Source organism: Clinocottus analis, unplaced genomic scaffold, assembly GCF_023055335.1.
Source record: "Clinocottus analis isolate CAN_PGR_092001 unplaced genomic scaffold, fCliAna1.0.p SCAF_9, whole genome shotgun sequence".
Lineage (NCBI taxonomy): Eukaryota > Metazoa > Chordata > Actinopteri > Perciformes > Cottidae > Clinocottus > Clinocottus analis.
In genome coordinates, this window is record NW_027176251.1 from 2,819,507 (window position 1) to 2,846,944 (window position 27,438).

The 27,438-nt window shown below is 46.1% G+C and overlaps 5 protein-coding genes across 6 annotated transcripts; 3 read left to right on the forward strand and 2 right to left on the reverse strand.

Annotated features, from left to right (window-relative positions):
- Window positions 1–1,593: 1,593 nt before the first annotated feature.
- LOC137781615 (transmembrane protein 158) lies at window positions 1,594–3,023 on the forward strand. The gene has a single exon (XM_068570493.1). The coding sequence runs from the start codon at window positions 1,743–1,745 to the stop codon at window positions 2,433–2,435; it is 693 nt and encodes a 230-aa protein (XP_068426594.1). The 5' UTR covers window positions 1,594–1,742; the 3' UTR covers window positions 2,436–3,023.
- A 1,850-nt stretch (window positions 3,024–4,873) lies between these two features.
- On the forward strand, window positions 4,874–12,472 carry cdcp1a (CUB domain containing protein 1a). Its single transcript, XM_068570516.1, has 9 exons — window positions 4,874–5,032; window positions 5,759–5,968; window positions 6,371–6,733; window positions 6,839–7,207; window positions 8,208–8,399; window positions 9,347–9,718; window positions 9,808–10,163; window positions 10,641–10,726; window positions 11,264–12,472. Exons 1-9 carry the CDS (start codon window positions 4,969–4,971, stop codon window positions 11,691–11,693), a joined length of 2,442 nt encoding a protein of 813 aa, XP_068426617.1. The 5' UTR covers window positions 4,874–4,968; the 3' UTR covers window positions 11,694–12,472.
- Window positions 12,473–13,740: 1,268 nt separating this feature from the next.
- Window positions 13,741–15,067, reverse strand: clec3ba (C-type lectin domain family 3, member Ba). Its single transcript, XM_068570500.1, has 3 exons — window positions 14,918–15,067; window positions 14,679–14,777; window positions 13,741–14,511 (listed from the first exon to the last, which is right to left on the reverse strand). Exons 1-3 carry the CDS (start codon window positions 15,012–15,014, stop codon window positions 14,111–14,113), a joined length of 597 nt encoding a protein of 198 aa, XP_068426601.1. The 5' UTR covers window positions 15,015–15,067; the 3' UTR covers window positions 13,741–14,110.
- A 1,025-nt stretch (window positions 15,068–16,092) lies between these two features.
- Window positions 16,093–22,375, reverse strand: fez2a (fasciculation and elongation protein zeta 2a). The gene is made up of 9 exons (XM_068570754.1): window positions 21,837–22,375; window positions 20,536–20,644; window positions 20,243–20,359; window positions 20,027–20,147; window positions 19,261–19,526; window positions 19,030–19,110; window positions 18,791–18,866; window positions 18,610–18,675; window positions 16,093–17,073 (listed from the first exon to the last, which is right to left on the reverse strand). The coding sequence occupies exons 1-9, from the start codon at window positions 22,181–22,183 to the stop codon at window positions 17,057–17,059; spliced, it is 1,200 nt and encodes a 399-aa protein (XP_068426855.1). The 5' UTR covers window positions 22,184–22,375; the 3' UTR covers window positions 16,093–17,056.
- A 275-nt stretch (window positions 22,376–22,650) lies between these two features.
- ubxn11 (UBX domain protein 11) lies at window positions 22,651–27,004 on the forward strand. Of its 2 annotated transcripts, none has more exons than XM_068570187.1 (14): window positions 22,651–22,948; window positions 23,045–23,085; window positions 23,857–23,982; window positions 24,078–24,199; window positions 24,321–24,372; window positions 24,460–24,536; window positions 24,618–24,675; window positions 24,782–24,999; window positions 25,076–25,153; window positions 25,228–25,351; window positions 25,439–25,542; window positions 25,713–25,786; window positions 26,304–26,453; window positions 26,540–27,004. In XM_068570187.1, exons 1-14 carry the CDS (start codon window positions 22,881–22,883, stop codon window positions 26,709–26,711), a joined length of 1,464 nt encoding a protein of 487 aa, XP_068426288.1. In that variant the 5' UTR covers window positions 22,651–22,880; the 3' UTR covers window positions 26,712–27,004. The 2 variants fall into 2 exon arrangements, with proteins under 2 accessions (XP_068426288.1, XP_068426289.1); XM_068570188.1 differs by having other exon boundaries at window positions 22,653–22,948; window positions 24,099–24,199.
- Window positions 27,005–27,438: the final 434 nt, after the last annotated feature.

The following is a 27,438-nucleotide window of genomic DNA, read 5'->3' on the forward strand; positions in this document are numbered from 1 at the left end:
AGTGTGTCCTCTTCAGCATCGGATACAGCAGCCAGGTGATGCACACTGTGCACAAAACCCCTGCTGCTGCTGCAGCAGCATTGGAGGCACATGTTTATTGATGAATCTGGCGGCCCCTGAGTACACAACATGGCGGAGAGAAACAAACAGCAACGTACAGAAAGCTCTGGGAGCAGAGAACAGATGAACAAACAAGCGGGCGGATTGGTTTCCCACTCAGATGTGTTCATATAACCAGCCAGACGGAACAAAAGTTTCATTGGACCGTCATTGTTTTTTTTTCTTTCTATTCATTGCATCTGATATATCGCCTGAATAAATCTGTCCATGCCTTCTTGAATTAGCGCAGGTTTATCACTAAAAGGGAGTGAAATGCGTCCGGCTCTTATCGTCGGCATATACAGGAACATGTGGACGGTCTCTCTGTGAAGAAGCGAGAGAGCGGCCCTCGCCTTTATCTCATCATCTGCTTCCGCTGCTCTTGAGCAAGGCCCTTGAGCCCCCGCTGCCAGTGGAGCCGTATCAGCGGCCAGCGTTCATGCTGCGCTGCGTGATTGGCTTCTGGTCACATGAAGGTGGCTTGTTAATCTTTCCTGCACGGGATGAAGATTAACTTGTGATCTCCGGCGCGGACGACGACAACAGTGAAAGTCACTGATGTGAACGCTTGAAATCCCATCATGCCTTCAAAGCTTATTGTGACCTTTTAGGGGAATCGACGACGATTACGTTCAAATTGACTTTTGAAAGCACAGAAGCTTTCACTTCCAGAAGGAAAATGTGTTAAAATACACTTCCTTATCGTTCATATCCAGGGCTGTTACATGTGGCTGAGCAGTTATAACCAGGGAGGGGGGGGGGGGGTTACAGGTATTTAATTGGGTTATTCCAATATCAATATCACTCATTTTTACACAATGAATACACTGATAAATGATTCACTGCTGTCCCACCAGACTTATATCCCCGCCAGTATGGTTTTAAAACATCATTTATACCTTCATGATGGTCGAATATAATGGGAAAAAAAAATCATAAACAGCTCTGTTACTCATGTTATTACATTAAACATAAGCAGGGAGGTGCCACCGAAGGTGTCCTGCAACCACACCAGACATGATGGCCTTTTGTTTTCAAATCACTTCATTTCATTGAGAAAGTTGCAGTGAGCATGTGTGTGTGTGAGGTCTGCTGATTGGAAGATGGTGTGTGTGTGTGTGTGTGTGTGTGTGTGTGTGTGTGTGTGTGTGTGTGTGTGTGTGTGTGTGTGTGTGTGTGTGTGTGTGTTGAACCTCTCTGTCCCTGCGCACTGGAGGCTCTCCCCTCGCGCTCAGCGCCGCTCACACACCTGAAAGTGACAGAGAGGAGGAGGAGGAGGAGGAGGAGGAGTGACGCTCAGAGAAGCTCCGAGCTGTGATGCAGGCAGCGCCCGGTGCTGCCCAGCCTGCTGCTGCTTCTCCTCCTCCTGCACAGCGAGTGCAGGACGCATTTGGAGATCAAGTGAGAAGGAGAGCACCCAAAGGGAGAGGGGACGCGCGCATGTGACCGGCTGAGTGTGTGCGTGTGTGTGCGTGTGGAGGGGGGGGGGGGATTGAATCTCTCCATCGGGAGTGGCGTTATTATTACAACAAACAAACAAACAAAACGTCTCGAAGCCTATTTGATTTTCCTCTCGCACGCCTCGTCCGTCGCCTCGCGGATCGTCACAGCACCATGCGAGCGGGAGAGACGCGCCCTGTGCCATGCTGAACGACTCCCCGACGCTCCTGCTGGCTCTCACCGCGGTGGCCGGGCTTCTCCAGCGATGTCAGGGCTGGAGCGACGAGGACCTCCTCCTGCCGCCCATCAACTCCTCCAACCGCTTCCTGGCCAACGTGGAGGTGGAGGTGGACGTGCGCTTCTCCAAGCGGTCCGCGGAGGAGAGCGACGCCTCCCTGCAGAGCCTGTCCCAGTGCAACGTGAGCGTCCAGCGGCTGCTGCCCACCTCGCTGGTGGCCCGCTGGGACAGCAGCTTCGGCTTCCAGTGTGACGTGCTCATCTACACCACCAACAACCACGGGAGGGCTTTTTTCTCCGCGTCTCTGAACAGGGCGATCTCCCCCGTCGTCATCGAGCACCTCGGGGTCACCGGGGGTCAGCAGGAGCTGCGGCTGTGCGTGGGCTGCGGGATGTCCCGGTACCGGAGGTTCGGGCAGGGCAGGTCGAGGGGCCAGCAGGCCGGGGATCAGGTGGCGTTCTGCTGCGTGGATTTCAGCCTCGACGAGCTGAAGGGGGACAAAAGTTGGAGGTTGAACAGAAAGCCCATCGAGTCGACACTTGTGGCTTGTTTCATGACTCTGGTCATCATCGTGTGGAGCGTTGCTGCTCTCATATGGCCAGTCCCGATCATTGCAGGATTTCTGCCCAACGGGATGGAGCAGAGGAGACCTAGATAATTGAAATAATCTTTATTATAATTAGCCTGTGCTGCCTATACTATACTTGTAGCCATTCAACTGTTCACCTGAAAGAATGATTGAGGAGCTTTGGAGACACTTTGAACCAAATGTTTTCGTTTTGGGTGCTCTTTAATCCTTATTAGAGCTCCTCATCATTAGGACAACCGAGGTAAAGTATGATGGATTATACTAGCCAATAGTAATCTATACTGGGACCAACACCAATGTGTTTTGTATACCCTTGTAGGCCTTTCCTATAGATTATGTCAGTGTAAACTGTGCACACTTTTCTCTTTAAACAGTGTTTGTATAGTTTTTAATCTTTCTAGAAAATGTTTGCCTTATCCCATGTAGGAGTTTTTGCACTGAAAACTGAACTTTAAAGCGTGCTGTCACATGTATAACCTATAGTCTTGTTCAAAGTCAATGTAATAGTTTTCTTTTCCCCAATACGTTCTGGAAAAAAATAGATGTTGTTTCTGATTGACATAGAGGAGGTTTCAATAATTATATTGTTAGATTTATAATGTCAAGCTCTATAGGCGTGCTTATTTGTATTCATGTTCCAGCGGTTTCAATGGAAATAAAATTGACTATAGGCTATATCTCAGATTCTGTCTGAATGAATTTACTTCAAGTGAACACAACTTGTGATCCAAAGTAAAAGGCCGACACGTCAAACTCTGAAATATACTCGGTTGCCAGTTTATTAGGTACACCCAGCTAAAAAACAATACAATAATGCAACAGTCCTGCAATAACAGCTATTCATAAAGGTCATAATGTTTGAGTTTTACTGGTTTTAGAGAGATCAAACCAGCTGTGTTACATGTGTGATATAAATGAGATGGACCAAATAATAGAAACACTTGTCAGTATAACACAATACAAATCAACAGCATCTCAATGAAGCTTCCAAAATTATCATAAAGATCATGTGTTAACACGGATGAGGTGCAAACTGCACAAATTTACACTGTTTTCTATATTTTTTAACGACCTCATACATTACATAAATCATGAGCTATAGACAACTTTCATTATACAATTTGTGCTCACGTAATAACTGCAGATATGGAATTATACTTTAATATCAGCGTGAAAGTAAATGTCAGGGTGTTATATTATTGCTGCATATTTAGCAGCATTTCAATTATGTAGATGGTAATGCTAATTTATACACGGTGCTGTCGTTTAATTTACAGCAAATCATAAAAGCTACTTTTATACAGCGTTATAAAGCGTTTCAAATCTGTGGGAGTAAAACCGTTGAGTGCGAGGTCATCTCCTTTTGTCCCTCCTCTCTGTTTCATTCATGTTCTGCGCAGATGAAGATTTGGTGAAGTACGAAACAGAAACAAAACTCTTTGTATCCTGAGCTGACTCGCCAGTTTATGATGATGAAAAATTCAGAGTAGAAGTTTATCTGTAAAAAATAAGCTTTTTTTTTATGCAGCCCATTGGTCATTTAATTATGATGTAAAAGCACTGCTCAGATTTTAACCACTGCTAATCTAATTCAACAGCCCTTTAATAAATCCTCCTTCCATTAGGGTTGTGAGTGAGGTGGACAAAATAACAGAAACCTCTCAGTATAATACAGTTCAACAGTACCTACCTTCAGCATTAAACAGTTTCACATTACAACTGTCAAGACTTCATTGAAGGACTGTTGAATCAGACCGCATTATAATTTATTATAAATCTTGAAGTTGACAACAACAGAAAAACATTCTTTAATATTTCTCTACTGGGAATCGATGTTTGTGTTGAGCCTGCGGTACTATAACAAGTACCAATGGGCTATTGTGTATAATTAGAATAATATTAGCATATATACTTTGTTTTAGGCTATTTTATAAATTAACATGTATTTTGAATTGCAAATCGTATGGAAGACAATTTTATCAAGTAAAAGAAAAAAGAAAATTATGAGATAAAAAGTAATAATTAGGAGATAGAAAATCAAAGTAGGAGATTTATTAATTTATATAGATTTTTTTCTTCTGTTATCTTTTTTAAGCCAGCGCCACTGAAGCGCATGCATATTTTCTATATCACAATTACAACTTTCTTATCTCATAATTTTGATTTTCTATCTCAGAATATCGACTTTCTTCTCTCAGACTTATTACTTTTTATCTCACAATTTCAACTTTCTATCTCACAATCATTTATCTCACAATGTTTTTTTATTTTACTGCCATAAATGGGCTTCCATACTTTTGTCTGTTTCCGTTTCATCGGTACCTGTCAAAATGGCCGCCGCGGCCACGCCCTCGCATTACCTGGCGCTTCAGCGCTGCCTGCGCTGCTCACACACACACACACACACACACACACACACACACACAGGCATACAGGAAGTGGAGCAGTCGCTCCACCTCGAGCTCCCGCTGCTCTTCACGTGAACGAGAGGAAAATGTGGCGCATCGAGGTCAGCGGCTCCGGACGAGATGCGGTGAAATGTGCGCAGAAATCTGGATGAGATTCAACCTCCGGATCCGATAGAAGAGCGTCACAGGGCAGCATGTCCTCACCGGGAGTCCCGCTCCAGCTTCTCCTCTTCACATGCGTCGCCTTCACTGTATCCGGTAAGTTACAGCTCTCAATTATTAACCAGCAGGACGGGGAGCCGCCGATGAGGTGAAAGATCTGCTGTTTGAATAAGAACACTGATTAATGCTCAAGTTACTGATTGTGTGGAGACACGTGAAGCTCTCATCAGACCTGAGCAGTGTATTTCGAAGTTGTTAATATGGTGCTGATGGCTGCTAATGCAGGCTGAAGGAGGATTGTTGGGACCTGAGTGACTTTTAATGATTGCTTTGATTAGTCCTGTCTAAATGAAGTTGTGAGGCAGGATCAGCACGAGGACACACGTGAAATAAAAGGCCCCTTTTGTTGTTGTCTCTGTTGTTGTGTTTAACAGGAGTCCCATCATTAGGACGGCTAATCTTCTGTGTCACGTGTCAGATGATGGGTTGTGCCTGTTTTCAGACACACGCGTGTTTAAATATAGAAGGAGAAATAACAGAGTGTACACCAGGATATGCAAGATAAGCAGTGAATCGGGTGCCGCCGTGTGTTTCAACATGGCTCTGTTTACTCAGCGCAGGCCTGGTTAGTCATCGAGGGAGCGAAGCCGAACCGCCGGCCTCATCTCCCAACACAGTTAGTCATTGTGAGTTTGTTAATCACTTAGCGGGACACAAAGGCGGTGATGTCATCGTGTGATTAGATGTTACTCAGCACTGAACATCTGGGGGTTTTAATCCAAAGTTCCCCCACCTTTTTCTCCTCTTTTTTTTTCACCTCAGGGGTCCAGAAGCTGACCGTCAGCCCTGACAGAGGCACCGTCCTCCACATCAGCAGCGGTGAGGTCAAAGGTTGCACAGTGTGCACAGGGGCAGGACGCTCGCGGCAATGTGCTCCATCCCTCGCGATACCAGGCGGCGCTCCTGTGTCGGTGGAGTTCGAGTGCTCCCGACCTCAAGATGTGTTCAGCGTGGAAGTTGTGCGAAATATAGGTAAATATTAGGGGTGGCAGTCACCAGAGGTCCCACGATACTTAAGTCCCGATACGATATTATCGCGATACATTGAGTATCGCGATATAATGCGATTTCTTACAAATTTTTTTCAACCGCAAATTGTCCCCAAAGGCAAAACTTTGTCAACAAAAAAATAAATTGATTTCACTATTTTAGGACCAAAACCTTTAGAATTGATTAGATAAAAGATCGATACTTTTGCTTCCATGTATCGATACATTAAAGCCACGCGAAATATCGCGATACTATGCTGTATCGATTTGTTTTCCCCACCCTTAGTAAATATAGTCCTGCAGCAACGGTGCTATTTATCTCGTGGGACTAATGCAGTTGGATATGTTTGTTGTATATTAATGGTTCATTAATGTCTCCCCTCAGAATGTACCACAAAGTCCTGCAACGGCCACATCACCCAGCTGTCCTCCGACTCACTTCCTCTGCTGGCTTTTCACCGCAAGTTCACCTGGAACCTGAAGGCGTCGTCGCCGAAAGCGCTGAAGGTGGATTTCGGCCAGCCGGGCATGAGGCAGACCCATCCGTCTGAGAGATGTCCAGACGGACACGGCTACACGCTGCGGGCCTTCCAGACGACGGGCAACGCGACCGTGGGGAAATACTGCAGGGCGGGGCCCGTCGGCAGCGCTCAGGTGCAGAACCGAGGGAGCTTTTCCCTGGACGTCCCGGCGGGGCAGAAACTGCAAAATGGCCGGTTTGACGTGTCCGTCGGGGAGGAAATCAAAAGTGAGTCGGCGCCTGAATGATCTCCCGCGACCCCCCCCCCCCCCGCGTGTCGCACATCACGTTATCTGATCGTTGTATGCGTCTTCTTCTTTTTCCCTCTCGCAGCTCTCGCCAAAATCACGCTGACGTTACCAGCCGGGACCTCGTCCTCACTGTTGCTCTCTCCGAACTACCCGGACAGTTTCCCCGACGACGACGTGATGGAGTGGTACTTTCAGGTGCCGGAGAAGCAAAAGACGGCCGTCCAGTTCTCGAATCTCACGCAGCCGCGTTGTCAGAAGAAGGAAACGGCGATGGAGTACCACGGCACCGGCGGAGGGGCGATGGTGCGGAGTCTGAAGGAGCCGCAGCCGAGCGACCTGCAGGGGACGTTCTCCATGACGCTCAGGAACTGCGAGATGGACAGAAGAAGCGCGGGATCGCCGGGGCTGTCGCTCAGCATCCAGGTGTCGTCCTCAAGAGCGAGATTTACAGGTTTGCTTCTCATGTTTCACTTTTTGACGTCTGCCAACGTGGTTACATGTGAAACCCTTTGTAAATGTAATGTTATTACGCTCAAATGTTTATAAAATGAAGCGGCAGGTCGGCCTTTTGACCTTGAAATGTCTTTTGTTGGCCATCTGGATCTTGAAGAAAGCCTATGAAGCTAACTGAGATGGGTTATTTCTAGGGATGATACAACAAACTGACATTTGAACCTTCTGTGGTCAATATAAGTGGAACATTGAGCAGATGAAGAGACAGATATTTGCCTCAGGAGTTAGTAGAGATCAAAAGTGAGCTGCAAGACGGTGGATATGGATGCTAGCCACGAGGCTTCCTTTCTCGACTTCAAATAAATCCAAAATATCTCTGCTTTTAAAGTTCCCGCCTGCAATTGATTCTTCCACCATGTTTTGCCTGTTCAACAAATCCATTATTGTATAAAGATGTGGAGTAAAAAGAAAGCCAATCTTAGAATGAGATACAAATACTTAGTGGCTCGGTGTCGGCACAGGTTTATCTGTGGAGTAAATAGTTTCGGGGTTGAAAGATGTCTCCACATGTTGCAGCAGGCGAGCGCTTATTAAATATATATATATATTTTTCAAAATTCGTGTTCCAACATGGGTGCAGTTTCATCAGTCTGGATTTTGATAGAAATTCCCCAGATCACGGTTCCTGTCAGGATGAGTAAGGGAACGGAGGTGTGAGTGGGCCTCGTGGCCTTTATCTTTATCTCAGCCCCGGCTGTGTTTAGATCAGGGGAGCGCTGAGATTTCCTCATCGCTGACTCACACATGACTCAACACGCTTCCCCCTTCAACGATCGGTGGGGGGGGGGGGGGGAAACCGCTCGGCTCTCCGGGTCAACTCGAAATTCGAATTCCTGTTTGACTTGAATCGCAGGTTCATTTGCATGTGTGCGTTTGTGCTTTGTGGGAGTCGGTGGCGAGAAGAAACGCTGAGGTCTCGTTGTGTTTTCATGCTGCAGGGTCGTGTAAAGTGGACATGAGGCAGATGGACGGCCTGTCGCTTCACATCGAGAAGGTGAGCCGGGCCTCTGACTGCCAGATGAAAGTGAACGCCGTGCCGAAGGAGAAGATCACAATCGCAGCAAAGAGTGAGCTGACGTTCAAGGACTGCTCTCCTGAAGACGTGCACATCACCGCCATGAGAGTCATCGGTAAACATGAGGCCTGGAAAATGAACCTGGAATCATTCTGATGACTCTGCATTTTTGATTTTATGAAAATAATAACCTGAGAAAGAGCACGACTGACCCAACATCATGTTTTACCCCAAACATTATTTCTTCTTCTTCGTCTTCTTGTTTTTCTTCTTCTTCTTCTTCTTCTTCTTCTTCTTCTTCTTGTTCTTCTTCTTCTTGTTTTTCTTCTTCTTCTTCTTGTTTTTCTTCTTCTTCTTCTTGTTCTTCTTCTTCTTCTTCTTCTTCTTCTTCTTCTTCTTCTTCTTCTTCTTTTTCTTCTTCTTCCTCTTCTTGTTTTTCTTCTTCTTCCTCTTCTTGTTTTTCTTCTTCTTCTTCTTCTTCCTCTTCTTGTTTTTCTTCTTCTTCTTCTTCTTCCTCTTCTTGTTTTTCTTCTTCTTCTTCTTCTTCCTCTTCTTGTTTTTCTTCTTCTTCTTCCTCTTCTTGTTTTTCTTCTTCTTCTTCTTCTTCTTCTTCTTCTTCTTCTTCTTCTTCTTCTTCTTCTTGTTTTTCTTCTTCTTCCTCTTCTTGTTTTTCTTCTTCTTCCTCTTCTTGTTTTTCTTCTTCTTCTTCTTCTTCTTCTTCTTCTTCTTCTTCTTCTTCTACCTCTTCTTGTTTTTCTTCTTCTTCCTCTTCCTCTTCTTGTTTTTCTTCTTCTTCTTCTTCTTGTTTTTCTTCTTCTTCTTCTTCTTGTTTTTCTTCTTCTTCTTCTAGTTTTTTTCTTGTTGTTTTTCTTCTTGTTCTTGTTGTTCTTCTTCTGGTTCTTTTCCTTGTTCTTGTTTTTCTTCTTGTTCTTCCTCTTCTTGTTCTCTTCTTCTTCTTCTTCATTATCTTCATCATCATCATCTTTGTAATCCGCCTATTTCTGTGTTCCCATTGGCCCGAAATTTGTGTAACTTCACCTTCGTGAAAAATGCTTTTCCCAGAGTGCCGTCAACTGAAAGACTGCCTGAAGACGTCGTACCGCCTGTCGGTGCCGGCGCTGCCGTCCTGCCTCTTCGCTCCTCTGAGCAGCGTGACCTGGACCCTGCGTCCTCCCCGGCACGGCACGGTGGAGCTGACCTCTCCCGCCGAGCCGCTCAGGCAGGCCCTGCCGGGGCAGCCGTGCAACGACAGCGTCCTCATCAGAGTGGCCGAGGACGACGGCACGGCCATCGGACGCTTCTGCCCTCGGGGAGCCGTCCAGAAGATCCAGATCCACACCAACATGTCCGTCACCGTGTCCGGCGTGGAGGGGAAAACGCTGAGGACGCCTTTCACGCACGTGCTGAACGTCATTTTTAAAGAGGAGATATCAGGTAACGAGGGTCAAACACATTACATCAGCACATTTGAATGCATGTTTTTCAGTGATGTTAAATATTCTTTTCTTTCTCATCATTTTCAGAGAGATACATATTCACGGTTTCCCCAAAGAGAGACACGCCCGTCCTTCTGGCTACCCCCGGTTGGCCAGTGGGGATGAAGCCCTACGCCACCGTCTCCTGGATCGTCTCCGTCCCCCCGAAGATGGACGCCCGTCTGATGTTCGCCAACCTCAGCCAGCCCAAGTGCAGCAACCGGCACACCAACATCAGGGTGCAGCGCCTCGGCCGCCCGGAGGAGGAGTACAGCCGGCGGGAAGACGAGGAGGCCGCGAGCGAGCTCACCGTCTCGGGGACTTTCTACCTGAACATGTCCAACTGCATGGCGGAGAGAGGAGACTTCAGCGTCATCACCGAGGTCACCCTGCAGAAGAGTAAGAGGCCCGCCGGGGGAGTTTCCTGGAAACTTAAATAAATGGGAATAGGTGTTTTGAAAGGCATCTATGAGACTTATTGTCTGCACACTAGATAACTGTACATTAATAGCACATTATTTCAGTCTTTTACATGTTGTTTTTTTTGTCCAGCACCAAGTATTTAATGTATAGATGCGATTGGCTTCAAGCTAGCAGGGTGGCTACATAGATGCACGCGGAAATGTTTAAATTGCTAATTCGTCCAATACTTTGATTTATGAACAAATTCAAAACTAACGACACCCCCATCGGAGCTGTACTTGTATTCTTGTTTTACGACCTGAGAAGCAATACAATCCATTTTTGCCTCTTTTTTCACGAGTCATAGGAGGTCAATCAGCATTTAGTTGTATGAGCTGTATAACGTTTTTTTACAAGGATTGTTCACTGAATGAAAGTATTCCTGAAAGCTCGTATCTGTTGTGTTGTCTCCGTCAGACAATGTGCTGATCACCGTCCTGAGTGTGGTTGCTGCTCTGTTGGTCCTCTTCGTCATCGTGCTGGTGGTTGTCTGCGTGGTGATCAGGTGAGCGGTTCACGTTCTTCAAATATTATCATTTATACTTTAAGACAGCGGTTCTCAACCCCCCGGTGCGCGGGTCGGTTGGTACCGTGCCGCACAGAAAGAATTAATGATTTAAAAAAAAAAAAAAGTTTGGAAAAAAGTTTGTTTTGAAGAAGAAGAAAAAAGTCAGGAAAATGTTTTATTTTGAAAAAGGACCGGATACATCAATCTGTGCGTCTGAGCCTCTTGACACACGTTACATTAAAAAAACAAAACTTAAAAGTCTGCTTTAAGCCAAAAAAGCTCTGAAAAGCTGCCTCCATTTCAACATCCTGTCTTTGTGAAGCGGGATTTCAGACCAGCAGCAGACCGGACATGAGGGTCTCAGTTAAGCAGTAGAATCATTTTTATAAAATATCATAACGTGCGTTGTTAAACTACATGTTTGTGCCTCAACCTTCAATGGATTTCCCCGTTCATTTTGTTGTCAAACTGGTCGAGTTCGATGCCGTGAGTACCTCCTAAGCTCTCCATCGTCTCCTCTCCTCGGCCCAACAGGAAGAAGAAGAAGAAGCTGAGTCACCAGGTGTCCATCTACAACCCAAACGGCACCGTCTTCCTGCCGGGACACAACGGCTTCCCGAGAACGCGCGAGGACAACGAGTCCCACGTGTACGCCTCCATCGAGGACACGCTGGTCTACACGGACCTGCTGAGGAAAGGCACCGAGATGGGCGTCTACGGAGAGTTCGACGCGCACCGGTCCTTCCCGGGGCACGCCGACTCCCAAAAGCCGCTGGTCTGCGGGGACGCCGATATGGACGACATGCCGGTCGGGGCGTACCAGCAGTTTCAGGCTCCTCCCCTTCCCGTCAGGCCGCTGAGCCACGGCCAGCGCCTGGAGGACAATGCGCTTTACCGGACGGACGGGGAAGAGGAACGCTCTCGGCATCTGGGGCCGCGGCTGGAGCCCGAGGGAGGGAACTGAGGAGGAGATTGGATTCAGCTTCCCCGCTTTTCTCTCTTTGACCCCACTTGACCTTTTGAGACGATTACCTGCATCGCAAGCAGCCTTTTTTTTTTTTGTTGCCAAAAGCCATGGCTCGCCTGCAGCTTCTCCCCTTGTTTCATCCTCGATGAAAAAAGAACGTAATCATCCTCTCGACGCCAGTTTTGCCACTTTAAAGATGTTACTTTTAGGAGATTCATATTTTTCATGGATATCCAGGTTGTTTATGCGGGAGCAAACCTGTATGCTGGTTACATATGCAAGGTTTTTCCTCTCTGCATGTAACCAGAATCCACAGCTGTTACGCTGCAGATTTACAGCATCATCGCAACACGATGGCCTGTATTGCAACAGCGGTGAACGAGTAACTTTTGATTGTTTGTCACTGCTTTTACACTTGCTATGAAGACTTGTAAATACTACAATACACCACAAACGTGCCTTACGGAGAGGGCAATGCACTCCTGCTAACACAGTTTAGGATATTAGAGTTGTTTTTAAGTCGTAAAAAAAAAAAAAAAGATTGCTTTTGTTCTTTTTTTGATCCGCTCTTTTGGGAACTTCAAGGCTGATCTGCTGCGACTGAAGTGATGTGTTTTGTTTTTTGTTTGCTACTTTGTTCGTACCGAATGAGAATCCCTCGCCAGGGACCATATTTTTCGGACTGAAATGCCCCGTACAAACTTAATTGCAGTCTGTGAGCAAAAAGTTGTCTTTGTTTGGGTGCCTAGTGTGTGTTATTGTTAACAGAGAGAGTGTGCGAGGCATGTCATCAACACGAGTGTGACGAGAGCTCGTGTGTTGTTGTGAAGTTAGACTCAGTCGGTTTGGACGAGCAAAACCGATCTGAAAGTCATGGTATAAACCAACAAGTCAAGTGGACTTTAAAGTTTTTGCTCAACAGCATATTATAATCTGTTATTTAAGGTATCGACTTTAAACATTACGGATGGCTGCGAGGATACCGATGTGGACTCGTCTCATTTGAAAGAAAAGTGGGATTCATGTTTGTACGATCAAACCTGTGAGAAATCCTGAATGCAATGTGTGCTGTTTGTCTTAAGCCGTGTCGCCTCCTGCAGTTCAGGAAGTGGACAGCAGGGGGAGACAAAGGTCCAAGTTGCCATAAATCCAGTCGCACCCCTAAAAGGAAATAAAGTGTTTGCTGTAAAACAATGCAAGAACTCTCTTCGTGTGAAGTAATTGTGGCAAAGAGCCGTTTAAAAATATGTCCCTGAAGATGTCTTTGAGTGTGAAAGAGACGGAGATGAGGACACGCCGTCTCCTGACACACTGCTGCCGACGACGTCTAAACATGTTTATCTGATGTAACCCTCCTTTGGGGTGAGTAATCCTTTCAGGGTGCCAACACAGAAAGAGGCTTTCATGATGGAAAACATGTGTGTGTAGGGTGGAAACACAACGGCTCATTGTACTCCACAAGTGGGGACAGATGTTGAGAAAAGTAGCACCGGGAAACATCCGCAGAGTTCTCTGGAAATGGGGAAAAGGTTTCGTGCTTTTAAAGGAGATGTCAGGACCCCGCCCTTCCACCGGGGCTCTGGGTCCTGGTTCGCTTTGTGTTTTTGTCTTTCAGGCCGTTCATCAGCTGCTGTTTGTTTTGTTTTGTTCAAGTTAGTTGTGTTACTCTTTAAATAAATGCCTATTTATCGCTTTGAACTCGTCTGGTCTCCCGTCCTTGTTCGCATGTAAATTCTTTGGACATTCAAAAGGTGTCGAGCTTTTATTGGAGGAAATGTTGACTTTTGCCATGTTTATTTTTCCTGACTTTGACCATGAAGTGTGTAAAGTGGTGACACTTGTCACCTTCATTGTGCTGGTTATCTTAGTTTTTTGTCTTGAGTTTTATTTTGAAAGGCAAACTTTGGCTGCCTGCGACCTTTTAACCTTTCCTTCTGACGAGCAAATGAGTCCCATTATGTCTGAATGTGTGAGCAGGAAGACAATGCAGAGTCTACCACCGAGGAGACGCGTGTTTATTACCGTCATATCATGAAATATAAGCAGCATAACATAAATGTAGTTCATTCGTGGTGATTGTTCTTCAGTAAAAGTATGCTTTATTGGATTGATTAGCAGATAAAATACATATCGCAAAGACAAGCCATCCAGTGCTGTTTACCTTCATGAATATCTAAATATGCTATAAGATAAGAGTATTTGAGGACAGGAGTTTATTGGAAGTATGTTTAGCAACTTGTGAAGCTGATATACGACACACCCGGACCAACATGCACGTCTCTTCGTCAGGGCTTTAAGAAAAAATGCTGATGATTACTTTTCAATGCATAACTTTACCTGATACTCTTCATGTCTCATTCTTCTCTGCCTGTATTCAGTGTTCATCTGCGGCGTTTAATGTCGGAAACCAGCCCTCAGACGATGTTGAACTCGCACACAGAAGCCCTCTCGGCTCGGCAGCTCTCGTCGAACCACTTCCCGTTGGCCGTGACGGAGAGGACGCCGCAGTTCTGGCCGCGGCCTCCGTCGGGCTGCAGGGTGATCTCCGTCTCCCAGTTCTTGAAGCGCACGCCGGAGCCCAACTGGTCCACCCAGTGGCCGTCGCTCACCATGTCGTTGACGCCCAGCCAGACGTGCGCCTCCGGGCCGACGCTCTGGCGCACGTAGTCCAGGAGGCCGTCGTTCTCGTCGCCGCTCAGGGGCGTGCTCAGGCCGCCGCCCTTGGCGATGCAGTCGTCGCTGGCCGCGTGGAAGCTCTTCTTCGCCGGGTCGGCCAGGAAACACTTGCCGAGGATCTTGGCGCCTCGCAGACACACTGAGAGGGAGATGGAGATGGAGAGAGGGAGAGAGAGAGGAGGAGGCAGGTGTTTATGTCCTCCATCACTGGAAAAGATGCTGAATTCTGTTGTATCTTCTTGTGAAATGTACTTATTGGCCTGTATTTCCTCTCTTCTTATTCCTTATCTGAGCTGTTGTACTTACCTGTCTGGAGAGCTTGACGCTCTTTCAGCAAATTCAGCTCTTGAACGATCTCCGTGACCTGTTTCTTCAGCTCCTCGATTGCAGCACTGTTTGCAGAGTCTGTTGAGGGGAAAGAAACGATGTCGCAAAGCGGTCGGTACCGAGCGGTTTTATTGGGGTTGTTCTCTCAAAGTTATGAGGGGGGGGGGGGTTTACAAGTGAGGACTTTCATATTCCAATGTCAGAGTTAGCAAACCTACCTCTCTTTCCATTTCTTTTTGGCGATGGGGTCTGCTGCGACGTGCAGCGCGCCAGCAGCAGAAGGCAAAGCATCACCCAAAGCCCTCGAGCGTCCATGACACTTAAAGACACTTCCAATCCACCGCACAGACAGAAAGTGTTGCTGTTGCACAAAGACGCTGCTCACGGCTCTGAGCGGCGGCCCAGACACAGGATGTTGTGTTTTACACGCCCGGAGGGAGGGAGGGAGGGGGGGGTGAATGAGGAAATCTAATCTGAGGGAGGACAAATGTTTTACAGATGTTTTACAGATGTTGGTGTTGATTTTAAGCTTGTTAGCAGAGGTTAGAAGACGAGAGTGACTCAGGTTTCATGTGTCTGTATGATCACTATACATTACACTAGAGCTGTGTGTGTGTGTGTGTGTGTGTGTGTGTGTGTGTGTGTGTGTGTGTGTGTGTGTGTGTGTGTGTGTGTGTGTGTGTGTGTGTGTGTGTGTGAGCACAGTTCGACATCTGGAGCTCCTCAGTGAGCTGGTCGAGGTGCAGCTGACATGTAGCAGAGACTTACATAATGAGACTGTTGTGAGTTTAAGATGTTTACGTTTCACTCTGAATACACACAAAAAACACACATTACCGTGATACAAAGATCCACTTCCAAACAGGAGCAGTTACTCTCCAGAATATCACAGGTTGCATCCTGTGATAGTCAAAGACAAACGTCTTGGTAAAGAGTTTACACTCCTTCCTTTTCCACTCAATATTTATTAGGGGTCATTAGGGTCATTTCTCTAAATCTATCAGTATTTAAACCATTTAGCAAAAGCCTTGTTGCTTACAAACTACTGTACATGTTGAAATGGGTTGAGTCATATCTTCTGTTAACATGAGATATAATCAATATTTAGGAGTGAAGATTCGCTTCAAAATGTTCAAAAACAATCTGAAATAATAACCTGTGTCTTTGTCCTTTCATCTTTCATTTGTGTGCATGTGTATTATAGATATGACATATGTAGTACTGGTTACCTGAATATATATTTATATTAATGAATACATTACATTTTCCTCAATAATTGTTTTTTTTTTGTTGCTCTCTCTGGTTATTAATATTCCAGTTACAAGGCTTTGATTCTGCATTATTGTGTGTTTCTTGTGTTCATGTCTACCAGTGAGACAAAGACAAAAAGATGTGATTTTTATCAATATATTTCAAAGAAAAAAAGGATTTACAAAATAAATTAACAGTGACGCAGGTTCTGCAAGAAGTCCAGCAATTTGACAATCATTGAAAATAAGTCATTTATAACGTATAAAAAGTTCAGGTGAAGGCAGTTTGTACGTATACGAGGACACATACAGAATAACCAGCTGCCCCGCGCGGCGGCGGCGGCGGCCTCTGATTCAGAGACGCAGCGGCAAAGTACAAACAGTGCATGTGTCACGACTCAGGACTCATTTAAATGCATAGTTAGTTCATTCATTTGACCTCACTTTGACCCTCAACACTTCATCTCCCACAGAATAAACATGGCTTCAAAGTGTGTCGTGTTCTGCTGCTACATGCTGTGCTAATATGACGGTTGTACATGATGTTTATGCATGAGCTGGAGGTAACTAACTCATGAATGTGTTATTATCTCATTATATTCTGTGCATCTGGATCCCGTTCCTTCCCTCTGATCCGTCTGTTGCTGCTGTTCATACGTAGGAAGTTCCTCGTGGGGATTAATACAACTTCACGGTTTATACTTTCCAGTTTTGCTGCTTTCATCATTTTCTATTACTGCAACTTTTGATGTGCTTTGTGCTTTTGTGCATAGCTCTGAGGATTTGAACACAGATGAACACAAACCCCCTTTGCATGGCTCGGATCACAGCGTGCATGTTGGGATATAGCATCCGGGTGTTTTATATCATGTGTAATTGTTACGCTTCTCTTTCACAGTGCAAGAAAATTAAAAACACGGGAAAAAAATTCACGGAAACACACACCAGGTTTGCAAAAAATGAAATAAAAATATCACACAAACTCAACACAAACGAAGTGAAGAAAAAGTACAAAAAAATAAATAAATCATAAAATGAAGCGTTCTTCGTGTCCTCTTCCTCTTGTTGCCACGGTGAAATACCTGATGCAGACTCCGCCCCTCCGGCCTACGTCGGGCAAAGCACTGAAATAACAGCAGAGATGAAGATTAGCGGAGACATCGGGGACGAAGCTGCAGCTGGAAGGGATCAGAAGACGTGACACAGTGGGAAAGAAAGAAAGGAAACACAAAAGGAACATCTGAGTTTTAGCACATCGGTGATTTGTGAAGTCGGGCGGGGGGGGGGGGGGGGGGAACATACTTGCACTCGAAGCTACTGACTAACACGCATGAACATGTGTCTTTAATGGAGATAAATATCTTTGATGTGTGCTGACACTGAAGGAGGAGGAGGAGGGGGGGGGGGGGGTCACCATGCTGCAGACGGTCACCATGGAGGAGAGGTGGTGCAAAGTGAGGAGGAGAACACGTCGGGGGTCAGGCTGCACTACGGTTCAGCGTGGAGAGGGGGCGCTCTCTCTCGCCTCCCCCCCCCCTCCGACGACCAACAACAAGTAGTGCACACGTCACATGTGGAACAAACCTCTGCGTCCGGTCGCTCACACCAGAGCTGGTGAGCAGCGATAAGTCGGACCACGAGACGTAGAGAAAGGAAACATGGAAACAGAAGACGTGTGAAAGGACGGACATGAGAAAGAGACGCGGCGGCGTGGAGGTCAACCTGAGACCGGCCCGACGAGGTCATGTGTGGTGTTTGAACTGGTTTGAAAGCGCTTCTTGAATACCAGAGAAGTAAGAAGAGTCAAACTTCACATTTTGTTTCGTTAGTCAACGGCAACATGAGGTGGTTTTCCTTCCTTCAAATCTAACTTCACCAAACCAGAAAGCCATATGAAGCGTGTTTCAAGAACATTTCGTTACATTAGGTTTCATTTAGCTGACGCTTTTATCCAGAGAGATGTACAATAAGTACAAGAGAACAAACTCAGAACAACAAGAATCAGGAAAGTACAATTTCTTCAATAAAGTCAAACTCCAAAGTGATATCAGCAAGAGACATTTAAGTGCTACTAAAGTGCTACCTTCCTTACTCGAGGTGTAAAAGAAGTGTTTTTAGTTCACAATAAACTGAAAGTCTTGACTGAGATGTAGGAAACTAAATCCAAACAACTCATCAATATGTGATTAAACGGCTGAAAGTAGAGTCAAGTGTTTATTATTTATTCTGTAAAATGCAAAACAGACATTGTGGTTCTTTAACTTTACGTCGCCAGCACCAGAAGGACACACACACACACACACACACACACACACACACACTCCAATCATTGCTATAATAGTGAATATCGTGACTTGAAAAAGTCTGTCGAGTTTAAAAACACATGAATTATCATATAAGAAAGAGCAGACTTGTGCAATGTTGCTATTTTTGTATTCATTCATCTTCATTTAAGCACCTTATGATTCATGATCACCTCATTTAAGGGAGTTATTTCCCAAAAGAAGATGCTCCCAAAAAGATGTGTGTCCTACCTGTGGTGCAATACAAACATAAATAAATGAAAGGTGAAGTAGTTTAATGTGTCTTGAATCACATATTGTGATGAAATCTTCATCTCGCCTCCAGCGCCGTCACAAGAAGAAGAGAAAAGCGCTCACCTTTGAGAATGTAGTCCGTTAGGAGACTGGGCACCTTGTCGCTGTCGTCTCTCATCGCTTGAAGGACTGCAGGGGGGGGGGGGGGGGGGAAGCAGGAAGTGGAGCAGGAGGAGTGAATGGATCAATCTCAGCCAGTAAAAAAAACACCAGCCGCTGCCGACACAGAGGAAGAAGAACTCACTCTTCGTCAGGATCTGGAGGTCCTCGAGCGACGGAGGGCGTCCCTTCTTCTCATAAGGGATGACCGTGGTCAGATACTGCGTACGCCATCGTGAACCGGAGAGAAGGGGGGGAGGGGGGGGGAAGACAGCTCAGATGAAGGTTTTCCGCGGGATGGCGTTCCCATCAAAGTGTGTGTTTTTCAGTGCAGGAAACAGGAAGATGTAACAGTCGGCAGCTGGGAGAGAAATGCACAGTAACCTGTCTGTCAGTGCAGCCGCTGCCAAAGGTTTGCCGGAAGCCGTTCTGAATGACAGAAGAGATCCCCTCCATGCTGAAGCGCTGAGGAGGAAGGAAAGGAAAGAGGAGAAAGTCGAGATGAGAGGTCGCAAGAGGCAGCGTGGGGGGGGGAAAAAAAACAAAAGGAAAAAGACGAAAGATGTCGCGTGACGCGACGAGGGAGCGGAGGCCAAAGAGTTAAAAGGCGCTCACTGATCCCGCCGCCTTCTCGGCGTGGCCCTGCGGCGTCCCGGCTCCTCCTTTCTGCTTCCTCTTCTTCCTCAGCAGCTCCCGGTGCTCCTTCTGCCGATTTTGCACGTCGATGAGCGCCGAGATGAAGCTGTCCTTCACCTCCTTCTCAAAGTCCAGCTCGTCCCGCAGAGCCAGCTGCTGCACCAGCTCCTCCGAGAACATCCGGATGCTCGTCTCCGTCTCCTGCAGGCGTTCATTCAGCTCCGCGACGCTCAGGGCCCGCACCCCTGGGCCACACACACACACACACACACACACACACACACAGACACACACACAGATGACAGTTTCAGTACATCTTGTATGTCAGACCGTACACTGATATGATCATATCTGTGGAAGTCTGATTGAAAAGACGTGCAGTTTTTCTCTATAACCTTACTATGACATCATCTCTTAGGTGAGCCTTCCTTTGTTTTAGATTGTTCTTGTTATCAAGAAATCCCATAAAAAGAGCAAAACCGATGGCGCGTTAGTTGCTCTCAGTCCAAAGCTCATTCATTCCTACTGAAAACATACAGCATCGTGAATATTTCTTTTTTTTTTTAAAAAAGGAAAAGAGCCAATTCCTAAAACATCTGGGCAGTGTAGTTTTTAGAAAGTAAACAGAAGGATGTGTATCATCAGCTGGTTGTGAGATACTACGATGAAATCAGCCGTTAATCCCGACGACACATCACAGGCGCATGATTCATGATACACTGCTGCTCATCAACGGGACACTCACTGGACTCGTAGCCGGGGCTCCTGGCGGACCGTCGGACTTCTAGCGAGAGCATGGAGAGGTCCGACCGGGAGGGATTGACCTCGGGGGAGTCCTGCATCATCTCCTCGATCTCCTCGATGACCTACACACACACACACACACACATCAGAGATAACCCAAGGAGCATCAGGAGAGCTTCCCGGGCGCCAACGCCGCGAGAGGCTAACGGTGACTCACCTGCTCCGCAGTGAAGAGGGGCTCCTCCAGGAGGCAGGAGACGATGATGGAGTGCATGTCCAGCTGCTCCCTCAGCTCCTCCTCGTCCGACGGCTCCGCCGTGACATCACTCTTCCTCTAGGCCGGGGGAAAACCGAAGGGAGGGAATTTAATCAGAGCGCTAAAAAAAAAAAAAAAACCCTGGCACAATGCATATTTGAGATTTGGGAGATGAGTGGAAAAGAGATTTGGGAGCGGGGGGTGTGAGGTCATGGGGAAAGTGGGACAGGGATGGGATGGGTGAAGTCGCTCACGGGGTTCTTCTCCAGGTTGAACGTGGGGACGTGGAGGGAGCGCGTTCGAGAGCGTCGCCAATCCACCGGCATCACGCGCCCGTAGTTACTGGTCAGAGCCTTCCAGAGCCTGCGGAGGAACAAACAACACTTCAGTGCTAAACGCTAAGCTATACAACTTTTTTTTTAGGTTCAGTTTCCTTCTCATAGCGAGCGTGACTCAGTCAGAAGAGCCTGGAGAGAACTCTCTCCAGTCGGAGAAGATGTCCCTCCCCCGACTTCAGGACATGGAGGCATGCAGTTTGACATTTAGCAGGCAGAGGAAGTATAACACAAAGGTGTTGTTGAACTGCATTATGGGTAATGTGAAGGTTGGATGACCAGGAGAGTATGAGGCAACGCTTGAGAGTCCCTTTTCTTGCAGCACATCATCACCTCTTTATGTACATCTGCGTATGGAAACCTTTTCGTACGTTTCTAGTTTAGGAGCTGGTAGTGGCGCCACATTCAACACTTTTCAGTTTCACATCCACAAATTGTCACAATCAGATTAAACTGCTTTTATGTGGAAGTATAATCCAACCACAGAGCTTATCAAGTTGAATGGGCCGTAGATGATGACATGTGACAGCAGCACGGAGCTTTAGTGCCGGTGATAATGTTTGTGAAGTGTTTATTTCACTGCAATGTTGGTGGAATTATACTGTACTTTTATGCAGCTTTTAAAACAATTTATATAAATCATATTTAAAGGTGACATATTTTACTCAAATATATGACTGAGCCAATTCAGATTATCAAAATAGTGACAGATTAGTTTCCTAATAATCATCATACATTTATATTGAAGTTGAAACAATTACAGATATGACTAGTGCTCCTCGCCAGTGTCAATTTCAAACAATTGACTAAATAAAAAACAAAACTATTACTTTTCACTCCAGATATCGGCCAATATCGGTTTAAAAAAAAGTCTTTTTAGGGACAGACACTGATAATATGCTGATATCAGTGCACCTGTCGGGTTTCAATGTGCAATGAACGGAGCGTACATTTGCAGTCTGTCATTACAGGATTAAATCAGACCTGTATATCTCAGTGTTGATGGCTTAACAACAAAAGATGGTGGCACTGAACTGTCACTATCGACCCAGCACATCCAAACATCACGTCATCTATAAATAAAAGGTTCTTGATCCAGGAAATAAAACGTCCCATTGGAAATAAAGAACATGCATTATTAAATGCAAACAGCAGCAGAGAGTTATAGCGTCAACACCCACGTTATATATATTTAAAAAATAAAATAAAAACACCCTCACTCGTCTTTCTCCAGCAGCGACTTCTCGGTCATCACGTCCACGGGGGCGACGCTCTCCGTGCGGGGGTTAAAATGTCGGAAGCACGCGGATAACTTCTCGTCAAACTCGGTCACCAGGTCCTCCATGGACCTGAACGCGCCGGCTCCCCCCGAGGAGAAGCTGCCGCCATGCAGCTCGAGGAGCCCGCCATCATCCAGGAGGAGCGGCGCCGCCGCCGCCGCCGCCGCCGCCGCCGCTTCCCCCGCGGCGGCCCCGCGGCCTTTCTGCGGCAGCAGCGTCCGGTCCGACACCATCAAGTCCCCCAAAAGCGGCCAGTCGTCGTCGAAGTTCGCGACGGGTGCAGCCATCGCCCGGCCCCAGCCTAATAGCCCCGGGTTGAGGTCGGATGTGCACCGAGAGCTGCGGGCCTCAGCATCCTCTCTGAACGCCGGCTCACGACCCGCAGCGAGCCGAGCGGACCCGGACAGTATGGCGGCCCCGCGCCGGGCCGACTAGTGGCCGACAACCAGAGCGGAGGCCCGTGAAAGCACCGCTAGTCGGTCCCAAACATCAATAGATTTCAAAAGCATTAAAACAAATATTTAAAAAATAAATAAATTATAGTGCCTCATCAGTAATTTAATCAGTTGGACCTATATATATATATATTTAAAAAAAAAACTGCCATTTTATTTTGATGTTTCATGCAAAAGTGAGGAATGAACAGACAGTTATAAAATGCAAAATAAGATTTGTCACGCATGAACTGTGTGTGTGTGTGTGTGCGTATATGTGTGTGTGCGTGTGTGTGTGTGTGTGTGTGTGTGTGTGTGACAAAAAGAGAGACAGACAGATGAGTGATGGAAACAGCGGCCCCCTGCGGCCGAAACAGGAACTGCGCGCCACATTCTACAATATCGGCGGTTCGCCCCGCGTTGCTGATGGAAACGGACTCCAAACAAAGTGAAACCCCGCGAGGAACAGACACACGACCCATCTTAGAAAACTACGGAGGCTAAAATTCCTCCCCCAAAAAGTTGATCGGCCTGTCCTGCCTCAAGGACAATGAGCTCACCTTTGTCAATGCTGAAGAAAACGAGGCGCGCTCCGCTGCAGGTCCCTCTGAATGACAGGTAAGTTATACAGGAGGGACACGTCAAGGTGCTCACTGTTCACCTGGGAGGGGGTCACGTGCGGAACTCATACACTCACCTGTGTTTGACCTGCAGGGACAGACACAAAGTGCCTCTCAGGAGGAACATGCTGAAAGGTAGGTTTCTAGTCCAGTAAACATGAAAACTCTACACTGACAGGTCACTCAAACTCATCACAAGTTTTACTCAATTTAGCACACACACGATTCAAATACATAGCAAAATGATGTAAATCTGAAACATTACTATTCTACTATTCATATCATTATTCATGCATTTGCTGCATTGTACTGTTGGAGCTAGTTTGTTTCCCCAATGTTATGTTAAAGCATGCATAGTTATTATTTGCATTAATTAGCTGGAACATTGGAAAATAGTAAAAAAAAAAAAAAAAAAAGCACATCACAATTACACAGACGCACAGTGATAGCTTCACATTGTGTCACAAATTATACAAATAATAATTAAATATTAACATTTGACAAGCAGGACCCATAAACATTTTGGTATATTTGATGACAAATGACTTTGGTCAATTGACTGAGTAATATAAAAATAATTGTTTCAGCTGTTGGATAGTTTAATTCATATCAAATCATCATATTTGATAAGTTCTTCATACATGTTTATGTAAAGTTAAAAAGCTATAGTGGACTAAAAAGGAGAATATGTTCCTCTAAAAGTGTCATGAAAAGATAAAACTCAAGTAATTTATTGTGCCACATATTTTTTACTTCAATACACGAAATGTAATATGAGTTCATGTACTTAGTTGCATGCCACCATTGATGATCACTCGTCTGACAAACAGTTTGGACTTTCACGTGTATATATATATATATATATATATATATATATATATATATTTGTTGTGTGTTTTGCCTCAGAATTTCAGGCTGAATTCGCTAATGATGACGATGTTGATGATGAATCCTCTGATCCAACTTCTCTGACCCGTCACCCTGCAGCCAATGATGCCACTGCTTCAAAGTCAAAAGCCCCATCAAAGAAAGGTATAAGTTAATACACCGTTTTCTATTCCAAAGTAAAGCTTTTGTTAAGTTACATCAAAAGAAGTACATTTGAAGAGTGCAAAGGATGCTTTTAGGTACTTTTGAGACTCTTTTAGGTGCTCCGCCAAGCAACTTTGAGCTAATGTCTGCCATGATGCGGCGGGTCAGCCTGCTGGAGCAAAAAGTGACGAGCCAAGCAAAGGAGATTGAGCGCAAGGTGAGGACACACACACACACACCCACACCCACACACACACACACACAGGATGAGCATCACACTGTAAAACACCTATCCAACACGTCACTTTGAATTTCTTCTCAAATTTTTTTTAAAAAAGGACAAAAGGATTTCAGTGTTGGAGGCGGCACAGAGGTCTCCGACAGAATCAGGTAACACATCTACAGTCCTCCGTTGCACTAAACTTGCAAACACAAAGGGTTTGATCGTGTCCACGTCTCGGCCGCGTGTGGATTCAGAGCTCACCGATCCGAGTGGCAGCGACAACCTCGAGAGGAGGTGCCGACAACTGCAGAGCCAAGTGTGTGAAATGGATGTAAGTCGATTCAATAAAACGCTGTGCTGTGACGTCAACAATGTGACGACGTCATACTGACTTCTGATCCCGACCTCGCAGGGCTTTCTGAATGACTATGGCTTGATCTGGGTGGGAGATGGCGAGAGTGAGGAGCCAGGTATGGTCTCCAACTCCTCTTTACAGTCCAAACATTTACTTTGCGCTGACCCCATCGTTACCTATAAAGGATTCCTAACATGTTCGGGTATCTTTCCCACGCAAAGACGCCTCTGTGGTCAGGGCCTTCGACATGAACTTTGACCTCGTGCTGCAGAGCACCAGGCAGCTGAACACCCTGGCGGGGGAGGGAGAGTGTTTCATCCAGTCGACAGCGCAGGGGGCCCAGTTGGCCAGAAGGGATCCGATCCAACTGGTTCTCTACCGCAACGGCATCGTCATGTTTGAGGGGCCTTTCCGCTCCTATCAGGAGCCCAGCACCCAGGTTAGCGCCGGAAACCATGTCGTACTTTAACCTGGATTATTTTGAGGTTCAAATCCTGTTTCCTTGGTCTTTGCAGAGGTGCATGCAAGATCTGATGGACGGGTATTTTCCATCCGAGCTTCAAGACAGATTTCCAGACGGTGTGCCCTTTGAGGTTTGTTTTAGCGGTTTTTTTTCTGGAAGCGGATATGTGCAACGTTGCTTCTTGTTTAAAATGTTTTTGCGCAGGTTCATGACAGGCGAGATCAGGATTTTATCTACAGGACAACTTGGAGTAAGTTTCCTGGCGAGGGAAAGGCCATCCATGGGCAGAAAGATGAATCGTCGGATGCGGTCGTCTCTCAATTACCCGGTCCGGCCTGCACACATCTCGCCGTTACAATCAAAAGTCGGACCTGAGACTCGTCACTCTTATTCTCATGTTTTCTTCCGGTCACAGGCAAGAAGTTGAGCACGGATCAGTTCCTGAACCGGTTACCAAAAGTGATCGTAAAGGCCGGTTGTGTGATTGACATCAGGGACTCGCTGAGGGCAGTCCTGCAGGTGAGCGGCGAGCAGGGAGCATCCACCTCATTCAGGGATGCCGACTCACCAAAAGCGCTTGTACCTCCAGGTCTTGTGTTTTCAGCAGAAAGCAAAATGCCCGTCTGTGTTACTGCTGAACCGCCACTCGCCTCAGTGTGCTCATTGTCTCACAAGTACTTTCACCACAGGGTTCATCTGATGCACAAAGCAGCAACTCCGTGATCCTCGTGGACACACCGGCGCTGGAAGAGCTACGAGAGAGGTATTAAAAATGTTGTCTTCCATTATATAAGTAAATATTTATACACACACCATACATTTTGTTGCAGAAATTGGATGGATATGGCAAAGTTTTGAAAGATATTGTGCTTAGTTTTAGAATATTTCCATTTGATTTTACAGATATGGTCACACAAATGTAAAGCATCTCTGGTTTAACAAGTCATTCAGTGTAAGAAACAAGGCGTGTTGTATGCTCCTGTCAAGAAGTCTTCAAATCATTTTCCATCTAATCTCGTAAAAAACGGGATTACGGGGTCAAAGGAATTACTAGATCCGAGAAGCCACGTCATGATGTAAAGGCTGATTAAAACACTGGTTTGGCCACAGCAGCTGATTGTAAAGACCTTGGAGATTAATGTACGCACTCGTCTGAGAAATAGGGCACAGTGGACATGCGGCGGGGTTATGTGGCGTTAAAATACCAAGTGTGTTTTGAATTGTACGCCCGAGTTACACGCCGTGTCATGACGATCACATCGCTCGTTTCCCGCCACCAGACTGCGGACATCCAGCCCCGATCGGCCGTCCTCTCCCCGCGACGTCATCACGCTCAAGGTGAAATCAGAAGACGGGATTCACACGTACGTACTGAAAATGTGCTTCTCAGAAACAATGGGTGACCTGCGGCAGCATCTGGACACACACAGGTGAGAAACCTGACAAAGCGTCTCCCCGTTAGCCTCCATCTTTACGTCGTGAGACTCATGGTCGCTGGTGTTTTCTTGCACTACAGAGGAGGCGGATTCCCCGGTTATGACATCATCAGTGCGTACCCACAGTGCCGCTTCGATGACGACAGCCAGACGCTTCGAGCATGTGGACTCACGACTAACGCTACTCTGCTGATGATGCGAAAGAAGCGACGCCCTCCTTCCCCGACTGAAGTCAATAAAGTGAACCTGTGAAAAGGTTTTGACGTCACTTCTCTGCAGCCAGTCAGACTCTTCGTAGTAGAGAAGCACAGGTGTTACTAATCACACTAACGATGGCTCACGGCCATTCAGGTGTCCCAGCTGTCCCCGACCTGACCCCGCTTTGATGTTATGTAACATACGTCCAGGGACACTGAGTTGGTCTAGTGTGACTGAATCAATGCAACTGATGGAGGAAACACGACATTTTATATGTAATGTGGAACGATTGATCTCGTCATGGCTGATACCCGATCGGCTTATAGTTGGGATGAAATCCAAAACTTTTTTTCAAAACCCTTTTAGATCACATTCTGGTCATATTGTGCATTGTATTATTATATTTGCAAAAAAATAAAATAAAATTAGAACCAAAAAAAAAAAATAAAAAATAAATTGGGAGGAAAAAAAAGAGAAAAGAAATCGCTTTTTTTCCCCCGTTGTGTTTTTTCTTTTCCTTGATTTGAAAAAAGGCACAAAAAAATGACAATAGTCAGTTGTAGTCAGGCGCGCGCATGCATGTGTGGTCCTCTGTAACGCCGCATCAAGCTCCATTTAAAGACTCCCCACTTTATAGGGATCCATTAAATGCAAAGCATTTGCTTTAGATCCCTCTTGAAACTGTACATTAAATATTCTGTCCCATGGGGAACGCACACGGTACAGGCGCTAAAGACGCCTGAATTTCCGCGTCACTTGGTCTCAGATCAGATACGTTTCA

Excerpts from the sequence above, each read along its gene's own strand:
- cdcp1a (XM_068570516.1), top strand. The coding sequence starts at position 4,969 with ATGTCCTCACCGGGAGTCCCGCTCCAGCTTCTCCTCTTCACATGCGTC. Across the intron at positions 6,734-6,838 it reads CGTCGGGGAGGAAATCAAAA|CTCTCGCCAAAATCACGCTG; the intron begins GTGAGTCGGCGC and ends TCCCTCTCGCAG. Across the intron at positions 7,208-8,207 it reads CTCAAGAGCGAGATTTACAG|GGTCGTGTAAAGTGGACATG; the intron begins GTTTGCTTCTCA and ends TTCATGCTGCAG.
- clec3ba (XM_068570500.1), bottom strand. The coding sequence starts at position 15,014 with ATGGACGCTCGAGGGCTTTGGGTGATGCTTTGCCTTCTGCTGCTGGCG. Across the intron at positions 14,778-14,917 it reads AAAAAGAAATGGAAAGAGAG|ACTCTGCAAACAGTGCTGCA; the intron begins GTAGGTTTGCTA and ends TCCCCTCAACAG. Across the intron at positions 14,512-14,678 it reads GCGTCAAGCTCTCCAGACAG|TGTGTCTGCGAGGCGCCAAG; the intron begins GTAAGTACAACA and ends TCTCCCTCTCAG.
- LOC137781615 (XM_068570493.1), top strand. The coding sequence starts at position 1,743 with ATGCTGAACGACTCCCCGACGCTCCTGCTGGCTCTCACCGCGGTGGCC.
- fez2a (XM_068570754.1), bottom strand. The coding sequence starts at position 22,183 with ATGGCTGCACCCGTCGCGAACTTCGACGACGACTGGCCGCTTTTGGGG. Across the intron at positions 19,527-20,026 it reads GAGCCCCGGCTACGAGTCCA|GGGTGCGGGCCCTGAGCGTC; the intron begins GTGAGTGTCCCG and ends TGTGTGGCCCAG. Across the intron at positions 19,111-19,260 it reads CCGAGAAGGCGGCGGGATCA|CGCTTCAGCATGGAGGGGAT; the intron begins GTGAGCGCCTTT and ends CTTCCTCCTCAG.
- ubxn11 (XM_068570187.1), top strand. The coding sequence starts at position 22,881 with ATGAGCTCACCTTTGTCAATGCTGAAGAAAACGAGGCGCGCTCCGCTG. Across the intron at positions 23,086-23,856 it reads CAGGAGGAACATGCTGAAAG|AATTTCAGGCTGAATTCGCT; the intron begins GTAGGTTTCTAG and ends GTTTTGCCTCAG. Across the intron at positions 26,454-26,539 it reads CAGCATCTGGACACACACAG|AGGAGGCGGATTCCCCGGTT; the intron begins GTGAGAAACCTG and ends CTTGCACTACAG.